Raw genomic sequence first — 17,391 nt, 5'->3', positions numbered from 1 at the left:
CCTTTCCTCTCTTTTTGCTCAGTACTTTGATATTGATTGATCATTGTAATAATGTACACCAGAGGTATTCTTTAATGACTGGTTTGCTAACTAGGAAATTATATCCATTTACTACGAACGTTTGTTGAACTCTCCTGAAGCCAGAGTTTAACGAAATAATAAAAGAGGAAAACTGGGTGGGTTGCTGCTTGATTAGTAAGCCAGAAAGTATTTAAAAATAAAATAAAATGGAATTACATCATTTTCTGGATGTAAGTGCCAGCACTTCTACTTGCATTAACTTTATTTATTACACAAATAAGACATTTACAAAGCACAACATTAAAAGTATGTAACAAAACAGACATTGGTTTTACAAAAAGTGCTTACAATTTTGTTTTACTTTTTTAAAATAAATATTAGTCTTGACTGTCCACTCATTCAGAGAAAAATTTTTTTAACCATTGTAGCCAAGACATGCAGAATTGCAACATGCTACAACAAAATGATTGGCAGATGGAATAAAACTGGTGTTTAGTTGGCATCCTACAGATAAATCACTGATAGTAGTGCAGGATTGGTTCCACTCCCCATCCCAACGAGTGAGTTGTGTAAGCACCTTTAGCTCGGGCATTGGGATTAACCAGCATGAGCCAAAAAAAACCACTGGTGATAAAACCTTCAGCCATCCCACTTCCAGAGCCGAGCCCTATGAGTTACCTTATTAAACTGGAGTGAAGAGCCTTTCGCTGGCTGTCTTCAGTGGATTCTGTCTGCAAAAGGGTTTGTAAATAGCAACTGGAAAAGTTTAGTGCGTGGAGTCTGCATTGCTGCACCAGAACCCATCTGGCAATTACTGAATAAACTAAGAAAATGAGAATGACTTTAATTTTATTTTTTTTTAATCCACAGACAGGAGATGAATGCAAATGACCTGAGATAAGGTTTGGTTCAGTGGCAACAGTCAGTGTGAAATATGTTGTGAAACAATGTATTGAATAAATTAGAAGATTTCTTACATTCTTGGTACAGTTGAGTATTTTCCATACACATAATTAGCTCTAAAACTGCACAAGCTGAATTGCTTCCAGTTTTTGCAAACAATTTGGGCTTAATATAAACAGAGCCTGATTTCTGAATTAGCAAAGCTGCTCCTGGCTACTTATGGGGGGAAGTGCCCCGAGCACAGTCTGTGGTGAGCCCACGTCCCTGGAGAGAAACACCTAGGTTCCCTCAGCCCCTGCCTTGCACTCCAGCCCTGCTGTGTATCGTTACAAACCCTTCCATATCCAGGACATTTCACAAGTGGGGTTTTTCTGACCAAGTTGGTATTTAGCAGATACATATTTCATAGTTTCCCTTTCATTGCATCGCAGAGACAGAAGAGAGAAACACATCAAACCCTTTTCTCCCTCAACAAAACAGTTGTGGCAATCTCAGAGACTGTGGGATGTCAGGGCAAGTTACAGCCTGAAGTCTCTCCTTCAGTCTTAAATGAAATAACTACTCATCCTTTATGGCACTAATTCCACAACTAAATGGGCATTAGGATGTGTGAGCACAAATGGAGAACAAAGTCAGGCCCCGGTGACCCCCAGCCCCCACGAGCACCTCGAGGCTGTTCTGCATGGACACAGCAACCTCCTCAGCCTGTGATGACAAACACTCACCCAGAGCCAGCCAAGGGAACACCCGTCCTTCACTCATTGCTACGGACAAGGACAAAAAGGACTGCAACTGGTGCAAGTGGTGACTGTCCCCTCCCCGAGGGGACATCTCTGCAGAGGTGCTTCCAGTCAGGTCAGGCGTGTGGGAGAGCCTTGTCACTGGTCACACTCTGGAAATGGTCACTCACACATCAGGAGGTGACAATAATATCCTGTGGACTTAATTCCCCTCTCTCCTTTCAAATGTTATTTTAAATTGGGGATAGAGCTGCTGGCTGCGATTGGACAGATACTGGCCCAAGTGTCCGAGGTAGTACCATCACTCTGTCTCAATATATGTATTTGTTCCAACCAATATCAATGTGTGCTTCTACTCAGTTACTTCTCAAACCAAGAGATCTCGGTGGCCACCTCAGCAGACATCTCCATCTCCTCACATCATCCCCGCAGCGTTCCTCGTGGTTTAGCTGGAGCCATGGGTGTGGCTGCTGGTGTCCCATGGAGTTTGGGGACACAGGCAGAATGCTCCCCACATGTGCAGTACAGGTTGGCCAGAGCAGTGGGATGGCTGCCCACCCAGCCCATGTTGATTGATCCAGGATCTCCCAGAGAGGAAAACACGTGTATCTACAGTTCCAACTGAAAACAAGTTGTGTAACAGATGGATTCCCATCTCCTGCTCCTCGGGCTCGGTTCAGTCACATCCCTCACTAGCTGTGGCTCAGGATAGGCTTTCACATTCTTGGAAGAGCAGCCTCACAGACACTTCACTGCAGGACAGACCTGTGTGATTGCGTGGAGAGGTTTCCTCACCGACCTGCTCTTGGCTTGGTGCAAACTGAGAAGGGCTGGCAGAGGTCACTCGTTTACTTCTCGTTATTACCATCAATGAGGGATCGTTTTGGAGTCCTTTTCCTGACTTGGGGTCAGACTGCTGAGCACTTCCTTTGCTGTTGCCGTGAGCCCAGCAGTTCTCCTGGGGTGCACTCTCATCCCAGGGCCTGGCAGGACCGACAGCCATAGCCCAGCAAGGGAGAACAAGAGGGCAGAGGGAGTCAGAGCGATGCTGCCAGACAAAGGAAGATGCCATCCCCTTGTTGTCCACTTGGCTAGTGACCATTCCTGCTGGCATCACTGCGGTTTTCACCTTTTTAACTAGTCTCCAGTTTCTACCCAATTGTTTCCACTGACTGCACTTGAGTCCACAGCAGGGCAGAACATTTCTATGCCTTTATGGCCACCTTCCATTGAGACTTCCCAGTCCCAGAGTATGGATTGTCTGAGAGTTTTCTGTAGGTACATTCTGAAATCACCCATTTGTGATCCAATATGACTCCAAGGAAATAAAGAAGCTTGTTAATAAAGAACAAGAGTAAAAAACTTTAAAAAAAAAAAAAAGATTTGGCAGATGGCTGTGAGAGGAGAGAGATATTCAGTGTTCTAAGAACAAGTCAGCAATCAAAAACTTCAGTGTGCTAAACCTGGCTCTGCCACCAACCCTCATGGTTCCTCTCAATTTAGGACATCTCTGTTTCCCCTCCTATAAAACGGGGGGGAAAAACACTAAGATTTACTTACCTTTGAGTGATCAAAGGACATGTGATTCTAAAGCACTTTGAGGAGGAAGGAAAACTGCCTATTTCCAGCTGGCATCATGTTTTCCACTCAGTGGAGTCTCAGCTACCTGCGAGTTTGGCTCAGGAAGGTCTGTCTATATATCGAGTTGCTGAGCCAAAAAGCCGATTTCAGATTTCACACATGCAAGTGGAAAGAAGGAGGGATGTCCAGGAACCGCTTCACTGGTGCAAAAAGAGAATCAGGCCAAACCACGTAAATTCCTCCTTCCTTTGTGTTCAGAGGTGATCATCGACCCCTCTGAGACTCAGCGTGTTCTGGGTTGTTCATATTCCCATGGGTTTGGGAGCAAGACTTGCAAGCACAGTAGAGTCACCAGTTTTGACTGTGTCTGGCACTGCCTTGGAGAGACTCACGGTCATTCTACAAGTCCACAAGAAACAAGTGTAAAATGTAACTCTGCACTCAACACACACATACACAGAGTGTCGCCGGAGAAATCAGAGCGGACGTGAGATGCTGGTCAATGGACAGAACTGAGAGTCTGGATCTGAGCTTCTCCTGCGGGACTGTGACGGTTGCCGTGGGCTGGCGCTGGTCAGCGGCTGAGGGGCAGTGGTGCTGGTAGGGCCATGGGCAGGTGAGGAAGAGTCCGCGCCGTCAGTACTGAAAGAGGATGACCTGGGGGGAAACGGGATAGAGTGTCAGCAGATCCCAGAGACAGAGAGTCTCACCACGGTGATGTGCTTTCGGGAGCAGCAGAACAGACGTTGGCTCGGCTGTGCAGCCACTTCCTCATGGGAAAAGCCTCTCTGGAAGCACTGCCTGCCCGGGAGCTGCCAGCCCTGCCCAGGGAAGGAGCTGCCAGGGGCCCAGGTGGGACTGTGGCTGAGGTGCTCCACACCTTCAGCTGTGAAACCAAACAAAACCCACAGCGCACCAAAACAAGCATTTCTTTCCTCTGTTCTGTGATACAGCAGCCACCAAGAAAGACAAAGACCATGAGCAGCAGTCCTGACTGTCCACCTCACTCACTGATCAGCACAGGCTCCCCTCAAACACTGCACCTCACTGCTCTGCAGGTACAGCCCTTCCCTGCTTCCCCAGCTGGACACAGCTCAGTTCTCCCCAGCCACTGCACTGAGCACCCCAAAATGAGGGTAAGGTGTGCCCCACAGGCAGAGGGAAACACACACTCAGCATTTAAATGTGTTTTCCCAGGATCTCACCTATCACTGCTTTAAAAAAAATTTTGGATGTGGGGAAAAAAAACGCTACTTCAGTTTTCAGGAATTCACCATGCAAGTGATTGTTTGGAAAAGGAGCTGGTTGGGGGGCACCTCCATGTCCTGAGAACCCTGTTCTGCAACAGCTGTGAGTAAGTAATTGCTTTAAAATCAGGAGCTGCTTGCTGCAGTGAAGCTTCTCTAACAACAGCACCAGGACTGTATAAAGTTTCGGGAAAACTCAGCAGCTTGCTGGGTATATATCATGACAAAATGGTAGAATTTAGACTGAAAAAGTAGCTTTGCTGTGCCCCTGCTTCTGCCCATTGAAACAGAGCTCAATAAGTGACTGCACTGTGAGAAATCTGAAAAGAGAGGTGCTGAGAACATCTAACACTAAACACAAAAGCTAAAACCACTAAGAGTTGCCAAAGGCTCAATGTTTCCTCAAAAGGAAGTCACTGAACCCAGGGTCCTAAATAAAATCTTACAAGCCTGAGCATGGTTGAGAAGTCTTGCCCCCAATAATCTGTGTGTTAGAGCAGATACTGGAAGTGTTGAACAGAAAAATATCAACATGCAATATTGTCCCCTGGCCAGACATTGTGAAATAACATTCCTGCTTCAAATATTGTAACAGCCAGTTATTTTTTTTAAGCAACACTGCAATCCGCAAGAAATAAATCTTTTTTGTTAACTCGTGGAAAACTGGGAAGTTAGCACATGCTGAAGATCCCCCTGCTCCACAGCCATGACATTTTGACCAACAGTGGGCACATCAATCTAAGAGCCCCCAAAACTAAGGAGGGACACGTGGGGGGTGGCAGCTGCCAGAGGTCATGGAGGAGCAGTGACACCGACAGGGACAGCGGTGGCAATGATGTTACACACAAATCTTTGCTCCAGGGGAGGGTTGGCCCCAGAGCCTGGAACAGGGACTACATTTACCTTCTCACCCCTATTAGATAGTGGTCCTTCCATGTCTGCTTTGAGGTGCACTGGTGGAGCAGTGTAGGGAAGTCTACAGTGCACTTGTCCACACTGTACCTGACCTGTGGATGAGAAGAGGCTTCAGCCTCTGTTACTACAAACAACACACACCCTCCAACCGGCACGGCCAGCCTTGCACCGGGACACACGGGGAGCAGGAGGTGCCCAGGGGTCAGGCAGAGGCACAGCAGGAGCCCACATGGGCGAGGGAGGGGAAAAGCCTCACAAGAGCCACGGAGCCAAAACCTCCGTCCAGGCATGATCAAAGCTGCCCATCACTCACAAATCACTCACTGGCACTGGGAACTGTCAGAGAAAGCAACTCTGCTGTCCTGAGCAGGAAGGAGACCACTGACCACCGTGCCCAACGGGGCACACTCACACCTCCATGACACACAGAGCACAACTGGGCCAAGGACCAGCCAGGTAAAACCCAGGCACTGACTTTCCTGGGGACGAGTTAATCCCAAAGGCAAAGTTTATCAGACACGAGGAGCAGCACGGGCAGCAGCCCTGCTCCCGCAGCACAAGGAGGGTTTTGTCCTCGGTGCCACCGCCTGTCCCTGGAGCTGTCCCAGCCCTGCCCCTGCCCTGCCTCTGCCCTGCCCCAGCCCCGCCGCCTCTTACTTTCTATATATCCGTGCAGCGTCACCATCCGGGCTCGCTCGGGGCTGCTGAAGGGCGAGTAGTGAATGTCATCGGAGAGCGAGGAAGGGATGCGGGACGGGGGAGCTCCCGAGGGCGGCACCGTGTGCTGCGGGGTGTGTTTTTTATGGCGGGCTCTGCAGTTTTGAAACCAAACCTGCAACAAAAGCGGCGAACGCTGTGTCAGCTGAGAGACAATTGGGTTGAAGCGTGGTCCTTCACCGAGGTCCTTGGATGGGTGTCTCTTTGAAGTGTTTGAGAAAAAATGGAATAAAATAGAGAAATCTGCACCTCACCAGAGCAAGAGTGAAGCTGCATTTGCAAAGCTTTGTCCCTCACAATTTCCCTGCAAATGACAGCCGCACCTTTCAAGGTCTTATTCAAATTTTAATCTGCAGCCCCAGCTCACCTGGCTTAAAAGCACAGCTCAGATCAGTTGGGAAACTTAAGCATTGGCAACAAGAGAAACAAGAGAAGACAAAAACTAGCAGAATCTTAAACTAGAATAAGTTGTGACTAAGAATTATGAAAACAATATTGTTTTAATTATATTCAAAAACCCCATCAGCAGAACATTAAAGCTGAGAAAGGAGGGTACTGTGGTGGGACAGAGCCATAGTCTGTGTGAGCAGCAGGTATGAGATCTCTGATCATATCTCACTGCTTTTAATTAAAGGAGTAGCTGGGGAATTACATTCTAGAGTTAAAACACGCATAGATGGGGGTTTTTTATGCTAAAGAGGTGATGTGTTTGTTATGCTTTAATTCTTGAAAGATAGCTGGGAGTAAAAACATTCTCCAAGGCTGAGTGAAGATCAGCTCTTCAAGGCAGAGCACACTGGACCACAGAGAAAGAAACAGTCATAAGCATTTGACAAATAGTTTCCTGCTCAAAACGCCTTTAAAAATATCCACATAAAAAATCACCTGGTGTGCAGTGTGCTTGATCTTTAGCTAAATGAAGAATCTCAATAACTGAGGCTGGAGCCAGATTTTCACACACAAAATTTAAACGTGCCATTGGCAAAACAATCTTGGATGAAAGCTCCAAATTTATTTTAGTCATTCGTGTTTTTATTGTATGATGAAAGTATGTGAGCAGAATATTAAAGTGATGAGTGTCAATGTCACCAAGAGGCAAAGATGGGCTGCCTGTGAGCTCTGAGTTGCAGAGGGGACATTTCTCAGTCCCCACGGCACCATTCACCCTCCTCTCCCAGCTCAGGCATGGGGACTTCCCTGCCACTGTGTCCCCTGGGGCTGTGAAACCCCTTTTTCTTTAAACTTCTCAATCCCAGTGCTTCCTGGTGCTGGTGAACTTGGCCTGCTCGTGGCAGGGACAGCTGCTGGGGAAGCTCCCACGCTCCCTGTCAGCGGCTGGGACAGAGCACAGCGCTCCAGGACCTCGTGCTAACAGCAGCTTTCCCACCCACTGATTTATTGGGGATGGCTGGGGCTGTTCGGGTTTTGATTCATTGCATCATAAGAGGGAAAAACAAATAGAAAACCCACGAGCGAGACAGAGGAAGGATGGTGCTGGCATTGCTGCTGGAGCAGAGGGTCACACAGGGCAGGCAGCACCAAGCTGCTGGGCGCTGCATGTCCTGGGCTGAGGAGCTGCGGGGCTGTGAGCCCAGTCCAGTGCCAGCCTCCAGGTGCCCTCCCTGCCCTGCTGGGGCTGCTCGAACCGTGGTGCCACACCCTGCCCGTCCCTGCCCTCACCTGAATGACTCTCCGGCTCAGCCCCGTCATGTCCGCCAGCTTCTGAAGCGTTTGTGCGTCGGGGTTGTTGTCCTGAGCAAACTGTGCCTGCATGACCTGTGGAGAGAGGGGCTCAGGATGAGGCTGGGCGGTCACAGCCCCGCCAGCCCCCCGGCCCTCCTGCCCTACCTGCAGCTGCTCGGCGGTGAAGGAAGTGCGAGCTCTCTTGGCTGGCTTCGGCTGGCTGTCCTGCTCCGAGGGCACAGCCCCCTCCAGCGTGATCCCATTGCCTGCAGGAGAGAAGCCCTGTGAGCCACAGGTCAGAAATCCACCTGCCCCCTGTCCCTGCCACGTGCAGCAGCTGCTCCACCCGGGGACAGCAAACCTGGTGGCATCACGGTGTGACACCCAGAGCATCCCTTGCTGCAGTGGGAGCAGAGAGTGGAGCCAGCACTGCCACTCAGGAGCCCCTCAACACACAAGGAAGGAGAAACCACCATTCCCCAAGAGTTTAATGCTGAATTAAGAAAAATGCTGCAAGTGGTGGAAGCCACAGGGAATAAGGGGAGACAGCAGCAGGAAGAGGGTGAAGGTTGTGTGTGAGGGCAAACACTGATGTCCCACTGGCCCTGACTCACCGTCACCATTTGGCCACATCCTCCAGGGAGGCTCAGAAGGGACCCTGTCTCTGCCAGGCTCACTGACATCCATCACTCCTGCCCCTTGCTGCTCCCTGTGACCCTGTTTTCCCTCGCAGGCGCTGCATCCATCAGTCCTTTCATTTGCTCAGAGCATTTCAATGGGTTCTTTGCTCCTTTCCCCAGCCCCAGATCACCCCTGCACCTCGACCTCTTCCTCCTGGGTCCCAGAGCAGCAGCAGGAGCAGCACCATCGCCATGGCCTTGGGGTGGTCATGCTCCCAGCAGCAGCCACACTACAGGGGACACTCCAGGGGGGCACTGACCTCCCACTTGCCCTGCACAGAGTCAGGGTGAGCCCAGCTGTTCTCACACTGCTGTGCAGCCTCCAGGGAGAGCAGCCAAAGCTGGGGTCCCTCGTTCCTCACTGGGGCCCTGCTGCAGCCTGTGCCACACCTGGCTGCTCTCGGCAGTGTAGGTGAAGCATCGCCGAGGGATGGGTGAGGGAGGATGGGTGAGGGAGGTGGGTGAGGGAGGGTGGCTGAGCAGGGCTGGGGCTCTCCCTGCTCCCAGGATGAGCCTGCACAGCCCAGCCATCGCTCCACAAGCTGGACCAGGCTGTGATTGTCTTGGCTTGAGTTGAAGGACTTTCTCATATAGTTTGACTTGTTCTTTTCGGATGATGAATGGGACTCTGACTTCAGCAACATCTGTTTATTTTTCTTGTATGTAAAACCTCATGTGCAGAAGAAATTGCTGGGTAATTACTGGAGGGGGGAGAGTGGACCTCCAACTCCACAGCAACTGCAGCTCTCCTAAGTGATCCCACCCTCCTCTCCAAACCCCTTGGACACAGGTAGTGACACCTGACACTCACCAGGTGCCCCAGCACTGCCCAACACTGGTGCTCAGCCCACACCAGCAGGTTGTTCCGAGCAGCAGCAAATGCACCATCTCTACCCTCAGCTGGGGCAAGAGCTCTGCAAGACTCTCCAGTGCCAGACCCTGCTGTCCTCACACCATTCTGCTCCCACAGGACACATGGCTTCTCCCCATCCATCCTTGCTGCCCATCACACCCCTCACATTGCCACAGCAGCCAACCATATGGACCAACATGCTGCAACCACGTCCTGAGCTGGGACCCTCCCAGCCCAAGCGGGCACTCTGGTTTTGTCCTCTTACTCAAACACAGTAAACAGAAACATATTATTTTCCTGTCAGGTTGTTAATGGTTTCCACATGCTGCATGGGCCAGGACATGGCGTGTCACTCCCTGTGCCCACCATGTGCTGAAGTACTTTCCACCACAGCACAGGCCCTGGCACTGCTCAGCCTCCCTGTGCACCATGCTGGACCAACCCCACAGATTTGTTCCTCTGAGCATCTCTCTGGACACTGCCATGCAGGAGGATGGGGAAGGGACAGGACCTCAAAGGGACAGGAGCTGCAGTGCTGCGTGACCTCAGTTGTCACTGATTTGATTGGGACAGCAGAGGCTGGCCAGCCATGGTGCAACACTGTCCAGCTGGGAGTGGCATGACCCCGGATGGGCAGGGAGGGTGGAAAATGATGGGAAGGTTTTGTCAAATCGCCAATCCCACCTTCTACATTTATGACTCACAGTCTCAAAATCCCAGCAGCTTCCTCACACACTGCACATGGGGCTGTGCAGGACCAGGCACTTGTCCCTGGCATTGCCCATGGCACACAGGTCTGCCACGGGCTGCAGGCAATCATCACCCCTTTTTGGCAATGACAGAACCAACCCCAACACCCTGTGCAAAGGGCCAGCACAGGGACAGTGACACCCCACACAGTGGCAAGGCCGTGACTGCCGGCGCTCCGTACCGTTCTCTGCCGCTCGCTTGAGGTTCTCTATCATGGTGTCGTAGTGGATCCGGCACAGCACCTTCTCCTCCACCAGGCCGAACTCCTCGCCGGTGGAGAGCTGCCGCTTGCAGGAGAAGCAGGCGAAGCAGGCCAGGTGGTAGGCGTTGCCCCGCGCCCGCCGCACCCAGTCGCTGGCGTAGATCTGCCTGCCGCAGCGGGCGCACTTCGTACCGAACCGGCTGCGGGGGAAAGAGGCAGGTGAGGGCAGGCAGGGGAGGGCAGGCAGCACAACACTGGGGTGCAGGCACTGCTGCCGACCCCACTGCTCACCCCAAATCCCACAGCACCCATTCATGAGAGATACAGCGGAGCTGCCCCAGCGGTGCCTCTCCCCAGGACAGGGCAGTGCTGTGGGCAGCAGTGGGGTGTAACTCACTGCAGCCCTGCGGCGCCAGATGCAGCCAAAGGGCTGAGGTGACGCAGCGCCGTGAATCAGCTTCCAAGCCCGTGGGTTTTTATTTTGATAACAGACAGTGTGAGACTCGGATGGAAACTGTGTCAGAGCTGGTTCTCTCCCGCTGCCATAAATCAAACCATGTGTGTTCTGCTCACACGTACAGGCGCACGCATCTGCTTTTTCCCCCGTGGAGGAGGTCTCCTCTCCGTGAGAGGATGATGACTGCGCTGGAGTGAGCTATGCTGGAAGGTAGCACAGTGCAGTGAAGAGGCAACAAGACAGCCAGGATCCCCACACCAGGTAATTTTGTGCTCCTAAAACCCCCCATTCCTGTCAGGATGCTGATGGCCAAGGGCAGGTGATTCACAGGGAGCAGCTGATGTGGCCCCCACGGCCTGAACTCCCAGACCAATGTCTGACATGAGGTGCCTGGCATGGCCTTGGTTTGATTTCTGCATTCCAGTATTAGTGCTGCTTAAAAAGAATAAATGCAATGATCAGCAGTGAGAGCATCAGGAGAAAAGGGAGCATCCCCTGTGCCACCCCAGAGGTGGTACTGCCTCCAACTCCATCACTGCACTTCCCCACACAGCCCCAGCACTGCCACTGCCACCTCAAGCTCCCAAGGGAGCTCCTCACCACAGTGGGGAGTGGAGCCACTGCCAGCCCTGCCCGAGCAGCTCCAGCACCTCTCAGCACAGGCACAAAACACTGACAAGAAACGACCACACCAGGAGACAGGAGAGACACCACAGCACAAACCCTTCGGTTCAGCGGCCAGAGCAGCCCCAGGCAGAGACAGAGCCCAGGTCAGGCCACAACATGCTGCCCATGCCCAACCCCACAGCACAGAACTGCTGCCCACCATGGGCCCAGCAAGATGTGGAAAGACTGGCCTGTGCTGAGATTACTAATAGCAAAACTATTTGGGAGGAAAAGAAGGGTCTAAATTTTTCAGCCTGACCATAGCTGACCAAAAGAGAAAAAAAGAGGACATTTCTGTGCTGAAATTATACAGAGACTTAGCTAAGAGACTTCACTAATTTACTTCAGATGGGAACATTGTAAACTGACTTTGTGCCAGCTCGTTTATATAAACGCACAAACAAAAGAACTGTATTAATTTTTTATTTAGAAATAAAGATCATTCCTGTAAATTGAATTACTTTGAACAATGTGCTATGTAAACAGTCGTACTTGCTGAACAGTATCAAGCGAGGGGCAGGCGTTCAGAGCTAATGGCACGTGGTGATCGCCGCTCAAATCCCAGCCCGCGGCGGGGGGAGCACAGCACAGGGCTGGGGGAAACTGAGGCACCACATGGAAAAGGTCACACATCCCCACCACACATCAGCTGGGATCTGGGGGAGACACCCAGGAGTCTCCCGAGGACCAGGCCAGGTTGGCAGCAGTGCCCAGGGAGCCGAGCAGGGTTTGCCAAAGGCAAGGGGCCTCGTGTGGCCACGGCAGCAGCACAGGCAGGGGCAGATGTCACTGTCCCCTGCAGAGCCACGGCAGGAGCAGCACCCGGAGAGGCTGTCAGCAGCACCGCGGGCACAGGGCTGCACAGCCTGCGGCACCAGCAAGCACTGACGCTGCGGCTCTTGGCCAACACCCGTCTGCGGCACTGCTGCGGTGATCGGGCTGAACAGACACAGCTGGGGCCAGGCAGCAGCACCCACTGCCACCCAGCAGAGACTGCCACTGCAGGGACCCCCACCGTGGGACTGCCGCTGGCAGTGACACAGGAACGAGGAGAGAAATGCCTGCAAAAAGTCTGTCCTGACCTGTCACCACTGCAAATAACAGCTCAAACATAACACAGGCTTTATCTCGCCGAGCTCGCAGGGCAGTGAGAGCCCGAGGAGCCTCATTGGCTTGGGGCAGTAGAGCACCAGGAGAGAGGCTCCACTTGACTCCTGCCACCTGCCTGGCAGGGATAGGGATGGGGATGGGGACAGGGCCCCACTGTAGCAAGAGACACAGAGCCAGGGGATTTTATCCAAGCGCAGAACTGTAGCGCAAGCTGGAGCATCACCAACCACTACCAGAGCTATCAGCTCGTGCCCTGAGTGCATGGTTTGTGATCGGGTGATCAGATGATCTCCCCAAAGGTTAACTCTGGGAGATGGAAACCGACAACAACATTACCAGGAAAGATTCATCCCAGAGAGACTCATCCCAGAAAGACTCATCCCATCTCCCCCAGGGGTGGCCACATCATCTGGGGTGTGGAAGAGCAGAGGCGGGAGGATGCTCTGGTGCACCCTGTCTCTCCCACGCCACTTGTACCCAGGTCCTGCAGCTCCCTGAGCCTTCCTGTCCATCCCTGCCTGTGGGGACAGGGCAAGGGGCAGCCAGCCCCAGGGCCACTCACAGCTCCAAACATTCCTGTCCCCTCCTGGGTTCACTCTGTAGGAAGGCCCTAACAGAGCCCTCAGAGTCAGCTGCAGCTCCCAGACCTCGCCCCAGTCTCACAGCAGTGGTGCCTCAGCGAGGATCTTCTCACTGCGCCACGGCGATGCCCGAGCAGGAACATCATCCCAGCAGGACATAACGGCGAGGGGTGAAGGCCACCTGAGCCACAGCCAGCCCAGTGACCCCCTGCTCACATGCCCACAGACTGCCCATCGAGGTCACAGCAGGGCACAGCAGGAATCACACCAGGGTCATGCCGGGCCTCAGGGCAACTGGAGCCATGAGAGCTTGGCTGTGAGCAGCCCCTGCATCGCCCGGGAACACAACGTTCTGCTCAATGAGCTCCAATTTTAATTTGGTTCTCCTTGAAGCACTGGAGCCTTAGACGCCAAATGTAATTATTTGACAAGACACAGGAAACAGCAGCATTTGCTTAAAAACGCACACGAGGCCACGGAGCCGTGGCAGTGCCAGCACCTACGCAGCCCGTCATGGGGACAGGGAAGGGACACTCAGACAGAGCAGGCCTAACCACACTCCCCGTGGGCAGTGGGGCTGTGACATGACAGCCCCGTGCCTGACAGCCTCCACCCTCAGCATCCCCCGACAGCCCCTGTGTCGGAGGAATCAGCGCTGCAGCAATAGAGTGTCTGTGCGACCTGTGTGGAGCATCCCACTGCCCTTCCATCTGCCTTGGCTCCAAGGACCACACGCGTTAGGATGGGGGTTCTGCTTTGCTTTAAAAGCCCCACACACATTTAATCTGCCTCAAACAATAAATAAAAATTTTAAAATCCATCTCAAGGGTCGGGTTTACCCCGTGTCACGCGCCAGGTTCCGCTGGCTGGAATCAAGAAGATACCAGCCAGGATGCCCCCAGGACTAGGCGGGTGCGGGAGGGGGCCGAGAGAGCGGACAACGAGGCGGGTTTGCCAGGGGCAGCCGGAGGGATCCCAGCCCTGCCGAGGGTTCCCGGCCGCACACCCGCACCGACGGCCGTGGCTCAGCCCGGCGGGCTCTGCCGGGGGAGGCAGCAGGAGCGACCCCCGCCAGCCACCCCAGACCAGCGCACCGGGGTCGGTCGGGGTTCGGCCTGAGCCGCAGCGATCCCCGCAGAGCAGGGGGGAGCGAGGCAGCTCCGCACCCGCCGGGCTCCGAGCGCCGCCAGTGCAGTCGCTGCCGCCGCTCAGAGATCCACCAAAGTAAAAAAAAAAAATCTCTCCAAACCCCCATTTTTTTTGCAAAAGACAAGCGCGGGGCACGGGCTGGGAGCCCCCGCGGCCCCCGAACGGGTGCCGCAGGAACCGAGAGCATCCTGCGGCGGCTTCCGCGATTTTCGTTTTATTTCCCTTGGCCCCGCCGGTACCGGCGGACAGAGCCTGGCTGCTCCCGGCGGGGACGGGGCTAGGGGCTTCTCGGACCGGGGGTCGCGAAACAGATTTATTTTAATGCTGTTATTTGCCATATTTGGTCGAAGGTCATTTCGAGATCCCCGCGCTACTTTGAAACCTCCTTTGGAAAGATCCGCTCTTAAAAACAAACCAAAAATAAACCAAACATCAACGGCACCAGAACGGTGATAATTGAATGAAAACGCTCAAAGTGCCCCAAAATAGCACCGGGGCCCCACGACCCCCTTGCGCCTTTCTTTGTTGAGTGGGGAAAATTTCGCTGAAATCACCGAAAATTGCAGTTTGAAAATAATAACAATAACAATAATAATAATAGTAATAACAACAACAAAAACCGCCACAGGGAAGGACGCAGAGCACCGTGGCCTGGGGACCGAGCCGGTTCTCCGAGCCCCGCACCCGCCTCTCTGAGCCCCGCACGCCCGGCGGCGCCGCACCGAGCCCGGCGGGGGCTGGGGCTGAGCGGCGGAAAATCGGGTAATCTCAGACCCTCTAGTAAAAAAAGCCGGAGGAATCTCTGAGGTGCCCCCCGAGCTGCCCTGCCCGCTGTCGTCGGGGCAGCCCCGAGTTCTGCCGCGGCCGAAGGATGCTTCGAGCTCCCCGCGCCCCGCCGGGGTCATTCCCATTTCCTGCCCGCCATTGCCCTTCCTCCCGGGTCAAACAGCATTCCCTCATCCTGGTAGGATGGGGAAAGTCAGAGCGGGGCTTCCAATGTTTAGTTAAACCCCGGCGAGGAGCTCAAAATACTCAGTTCCCTCGAGCGAGTCAAATTAGGGGAAAATTCGTGGTTTAAGATTTAGAACAGAAAGACTGTCGAAGCCAGAACATCCTCCCTGCCGGACAGGCTGTCCCGGGTGTGCGGCTCCCGCCCGAGCCCCAGGGCAGCCGCCGAGCCCCGAGCGGCCGCAGCCGCTGCCCGCCGTTCGTTTCCGTTCCGTACCGCGCTCCCGCCGCGGACGCTCCGGCGATTGCGGGCCCACAGCGCGAATAGGAGCTCCCCGAGAGCCGCTGGGCACCGCAGGCTGGCAGCACCTATTTGCGCTCCGGCAGGAGAAGGGACGAGGCGGTTCAAGCCCCGTTTCCCCGCCGCGGGGATCATCCCGCCGCGCTGCAGCCCCGAGCCGGGCGCTCTCGCCGCCGAGCCGGGAGGAGCAGGGGCTCGGGGCGGCCCGCACAGCCCGGCCAGCGGGCAGGAACCCCTCCGGCCGGTTGTGCAGTTGCACCGCAAACTCCCTTCCTTCCTTTCTTCCCGATTTTAGAGGGTCGTCTCCCGCTCGGTTGCTCCGGGGAGCCCGGCGGCTTTTCCAAACCTTCCCCACGGCAGCGCCGGAGCGGCCCCGACCCCGCGGCAGCCGGAGATGGCTGAACCCCCCGGAGCGGCCCCGGCCCGGTCCCTACCTGAAGTAGTCCATCTTGCAGAAGATCTCCTTGTTCTTGATGTAGCAGCTGTGCTGCTGGCGCAGCGAGGTGCGGCACACGGAGCACTCCAGGCACCGGACGTGCCAGATGAGGTTGTTCACCTGCGGCAGAGAAGGGGCTGAGACCCGGGGCCACCCGCCGCCCCCCGCCGCCCCCGCCGCCCTCCGCCCCGCTCACCTTCAGCAGGTACCGGTCGAGGATCTCCAGCCCGCAGCTGGAGCAGACGTTTTTGCCGGCCGACGGGGTGGAGGAGGAGGAGGATGGCGGGGAGCAGACGGACGGCGTGGAAGGGGTGCTGGGCGCTGAGCGGGCGTCCTCCTTCTCCAGGGCGCCAGGCAGCGGCTCCCCGTCGGGCTGCGACTGCGGACAGAGCAGCCGCGGGGCCGTCAGCCGGGGCCCCGCCGTTTCCCCCAGCCCCGAAGCCCAGCGTCCCGCCCGGTCCCCGCAGTCCCCTGCATCCCCGGCCCGGCGGGTACGCGCAAACCCCGGACATCCCGGCGGGACCCCGTCATCCCCGGTCCGACGCGTCCCCACAGCTCCCGGCCCAGCGGATCCCGGCGGGTCCCCACAGCTCCCGACACCCCCGGCCCAGTGCCTCCCCGCATTCCCGGCCCGGCGGGTCCCGCAAGCCCCGGCCCCGCTTACCATGGCGCGGGAGTGCGGGTCGAGACAGCGGGCGCTCCCCTTGGGCAGCGGCTCCGGCGGCATCACCTTGATGGAGAGAGCGGGAGAGGGAGGCTGCGGCTCCATGCGCCGGGCGAGCGCGGGGCACCCTATATAAACCGCCTCAAAACAATAAATAAGAACTTTCTAGTGGCCATTTAAATCCTTTGCAACAAAAGCTGCGTCTCTTTAATGAAGCAATTTGAATGTGGATTGAATTCTCCCCCTGCCTGCACTTAACCCGGGCCTCTTGAAGTAATCGCTCGGTTCCCATGCGAGCCAAGGCGCTGAAAAACCCCCCAAACTACCTGCAATTAGAAATTGCCGTAAATGCCCGAGATAAGAGGTACCAGAGTGTCAATTCCGGCTGTCAATCAGGGAATCCATCAGGCCACCCAAAGAATTGCAAATTTGATTTTTTTAATGGTAGTAATTAAAAATCGAAATTCTTCCCCCTCTCCCTCCGCCGAGCACAAAACGCCCCAGAAAACGCCGGGATGGAAAAATCCACCCCTCTGGCGCGGGAGGCAGCGAGCGGCCCCGGCCCCGGCCCGGCCCCAGCCCCGGTACCGGCCGCCGCGGGGAGCCCGGCCCCGCTCCAGCCCCGCTCCCGGCCCCGACGGCAGCGGCGGCGGCGGCAGCGCTCACCTTGCCCGCCTGGGCGCCGGCCGGGGCGCGGCGGCCCGGGCCCCGGGGCTGCCCGCCCCCATGGCTCCGGTGCATGGGGCGGGCGCGCCCCGCTCCGCCCGCCGCCGCCGCGCTCCGTGCC

General features: G+C 55.1%; 2 protein-coding genes across 8 annotated transcripts in view; one reads left to right on the top strand and one right to left on the bottom strand.

Moving 5' to 3' along the window:
- Positions 1 to 997, top strand: part of MORN5 (MORN repeat containing 5) — a 14,308-nt gene extending 13,311 nt beyond the window's left edge. For 2 of the 3 annotated variants that reach the window (XM_085076747.1, XM_085076749.1), the window contains exon 6: positions 892 to 997. The gene's annotated coding sequence lies outside the window, so the exon portion shown is untranslated. Of the gene's footprint in view, positions 1 to 679 lie in introns of all 3 variants that reach the window. The other variant, XM_085076748.1, reaches the window with a different exon arrangement.
- Positions 242 to 17,391, bottom strand: LHX6 (LIM homeobox 6). Of its 5 annotated transcripts, XR_014855441.1 has the most exons (11): positions 17,271 to 17,391; positions 16,605 to 16,745; positions 16,137 to 16,319; positions 15,939 to 16,060; positions 10,272 to 10,492; positions 7,973 to 8,073; positions 7,805 to 7,900; positions 6,065 to 6,239; positions 5,396 to 5,499; positions 3,225 to 3,902; positions 242 to 2,998 (listed from the first exon to the last, which is right to left on the bottom strand). XR_014855441.1 is itself a non-coding variant. In XM_085076743.1 (10 exons), exons 1-10 carry the CDS (start codon positions 17,343 to 17,345, stop codon positions 3,882 to 3,884), a joined length of 1,239 nt encoding a protein of 412 aa, XP_084932869.1. In that variant the 5' UTR covers positions 17,346 to 17,391; the 3' UTR covers positions 242 to 3,881. The 5 variants fall into 5 exon arrangements, 4 of the variants coding, with proteins under 4 accessions (XP_084932869.1, XP_084932872.1, XP_084932871.1 ...); XM_085076743.1 differs by having other exon boundaries at positions 242 to 3,902; XM_085076746.1 differs by having other exon boundaries at positions 242 to 3,902; positions 5,404 to 5,499.

This window comes from Lichenostomus cassidix, chromosome 17, assembly GCF_008360975.1.
Source record: "Lichenostomus cassidix isolate B80296 chromosome 17, HeHo_3.0, whole genome shotgun sequence".
Taxonomy (NCBI): domain Eukaryota; kingdom Metazoa; phylum Chordata; class Aves; order Passeriformes; family Meliphagidae; genus Lichenostomus; species Lichenostomus cassidix.
Note: the sequence above shows the minus strand (reverse complement) of the source record. Positions and strands in the feature narration are given on the sequence as shown.

Bases quoted from the DNA above. Each gene is read 5' to 3' on its own strand.
- LHX6 (XM_085076746.1), bottom strand. From the start codon at position 17,345: ATGCACCGGAGCCATGGGGGCGGGCAGCCCCGGGGCCCGGGCCGCCGC. The intron at 10,493-15,938 runs GTAGGGACCGGG...TTTCCCCCGCAG, and splicing joins TGCAAGATGGACTACTTCAG to CCGGTTCGGTACGAAGTGCG. The intron at 3,903-5,403 runs GTGAGAAGGTAA...GTTTCCCCCCAG, and splicing joins AGGACCACTATCTAATAGGG to GTCATCCTCTTTCAGTACTG.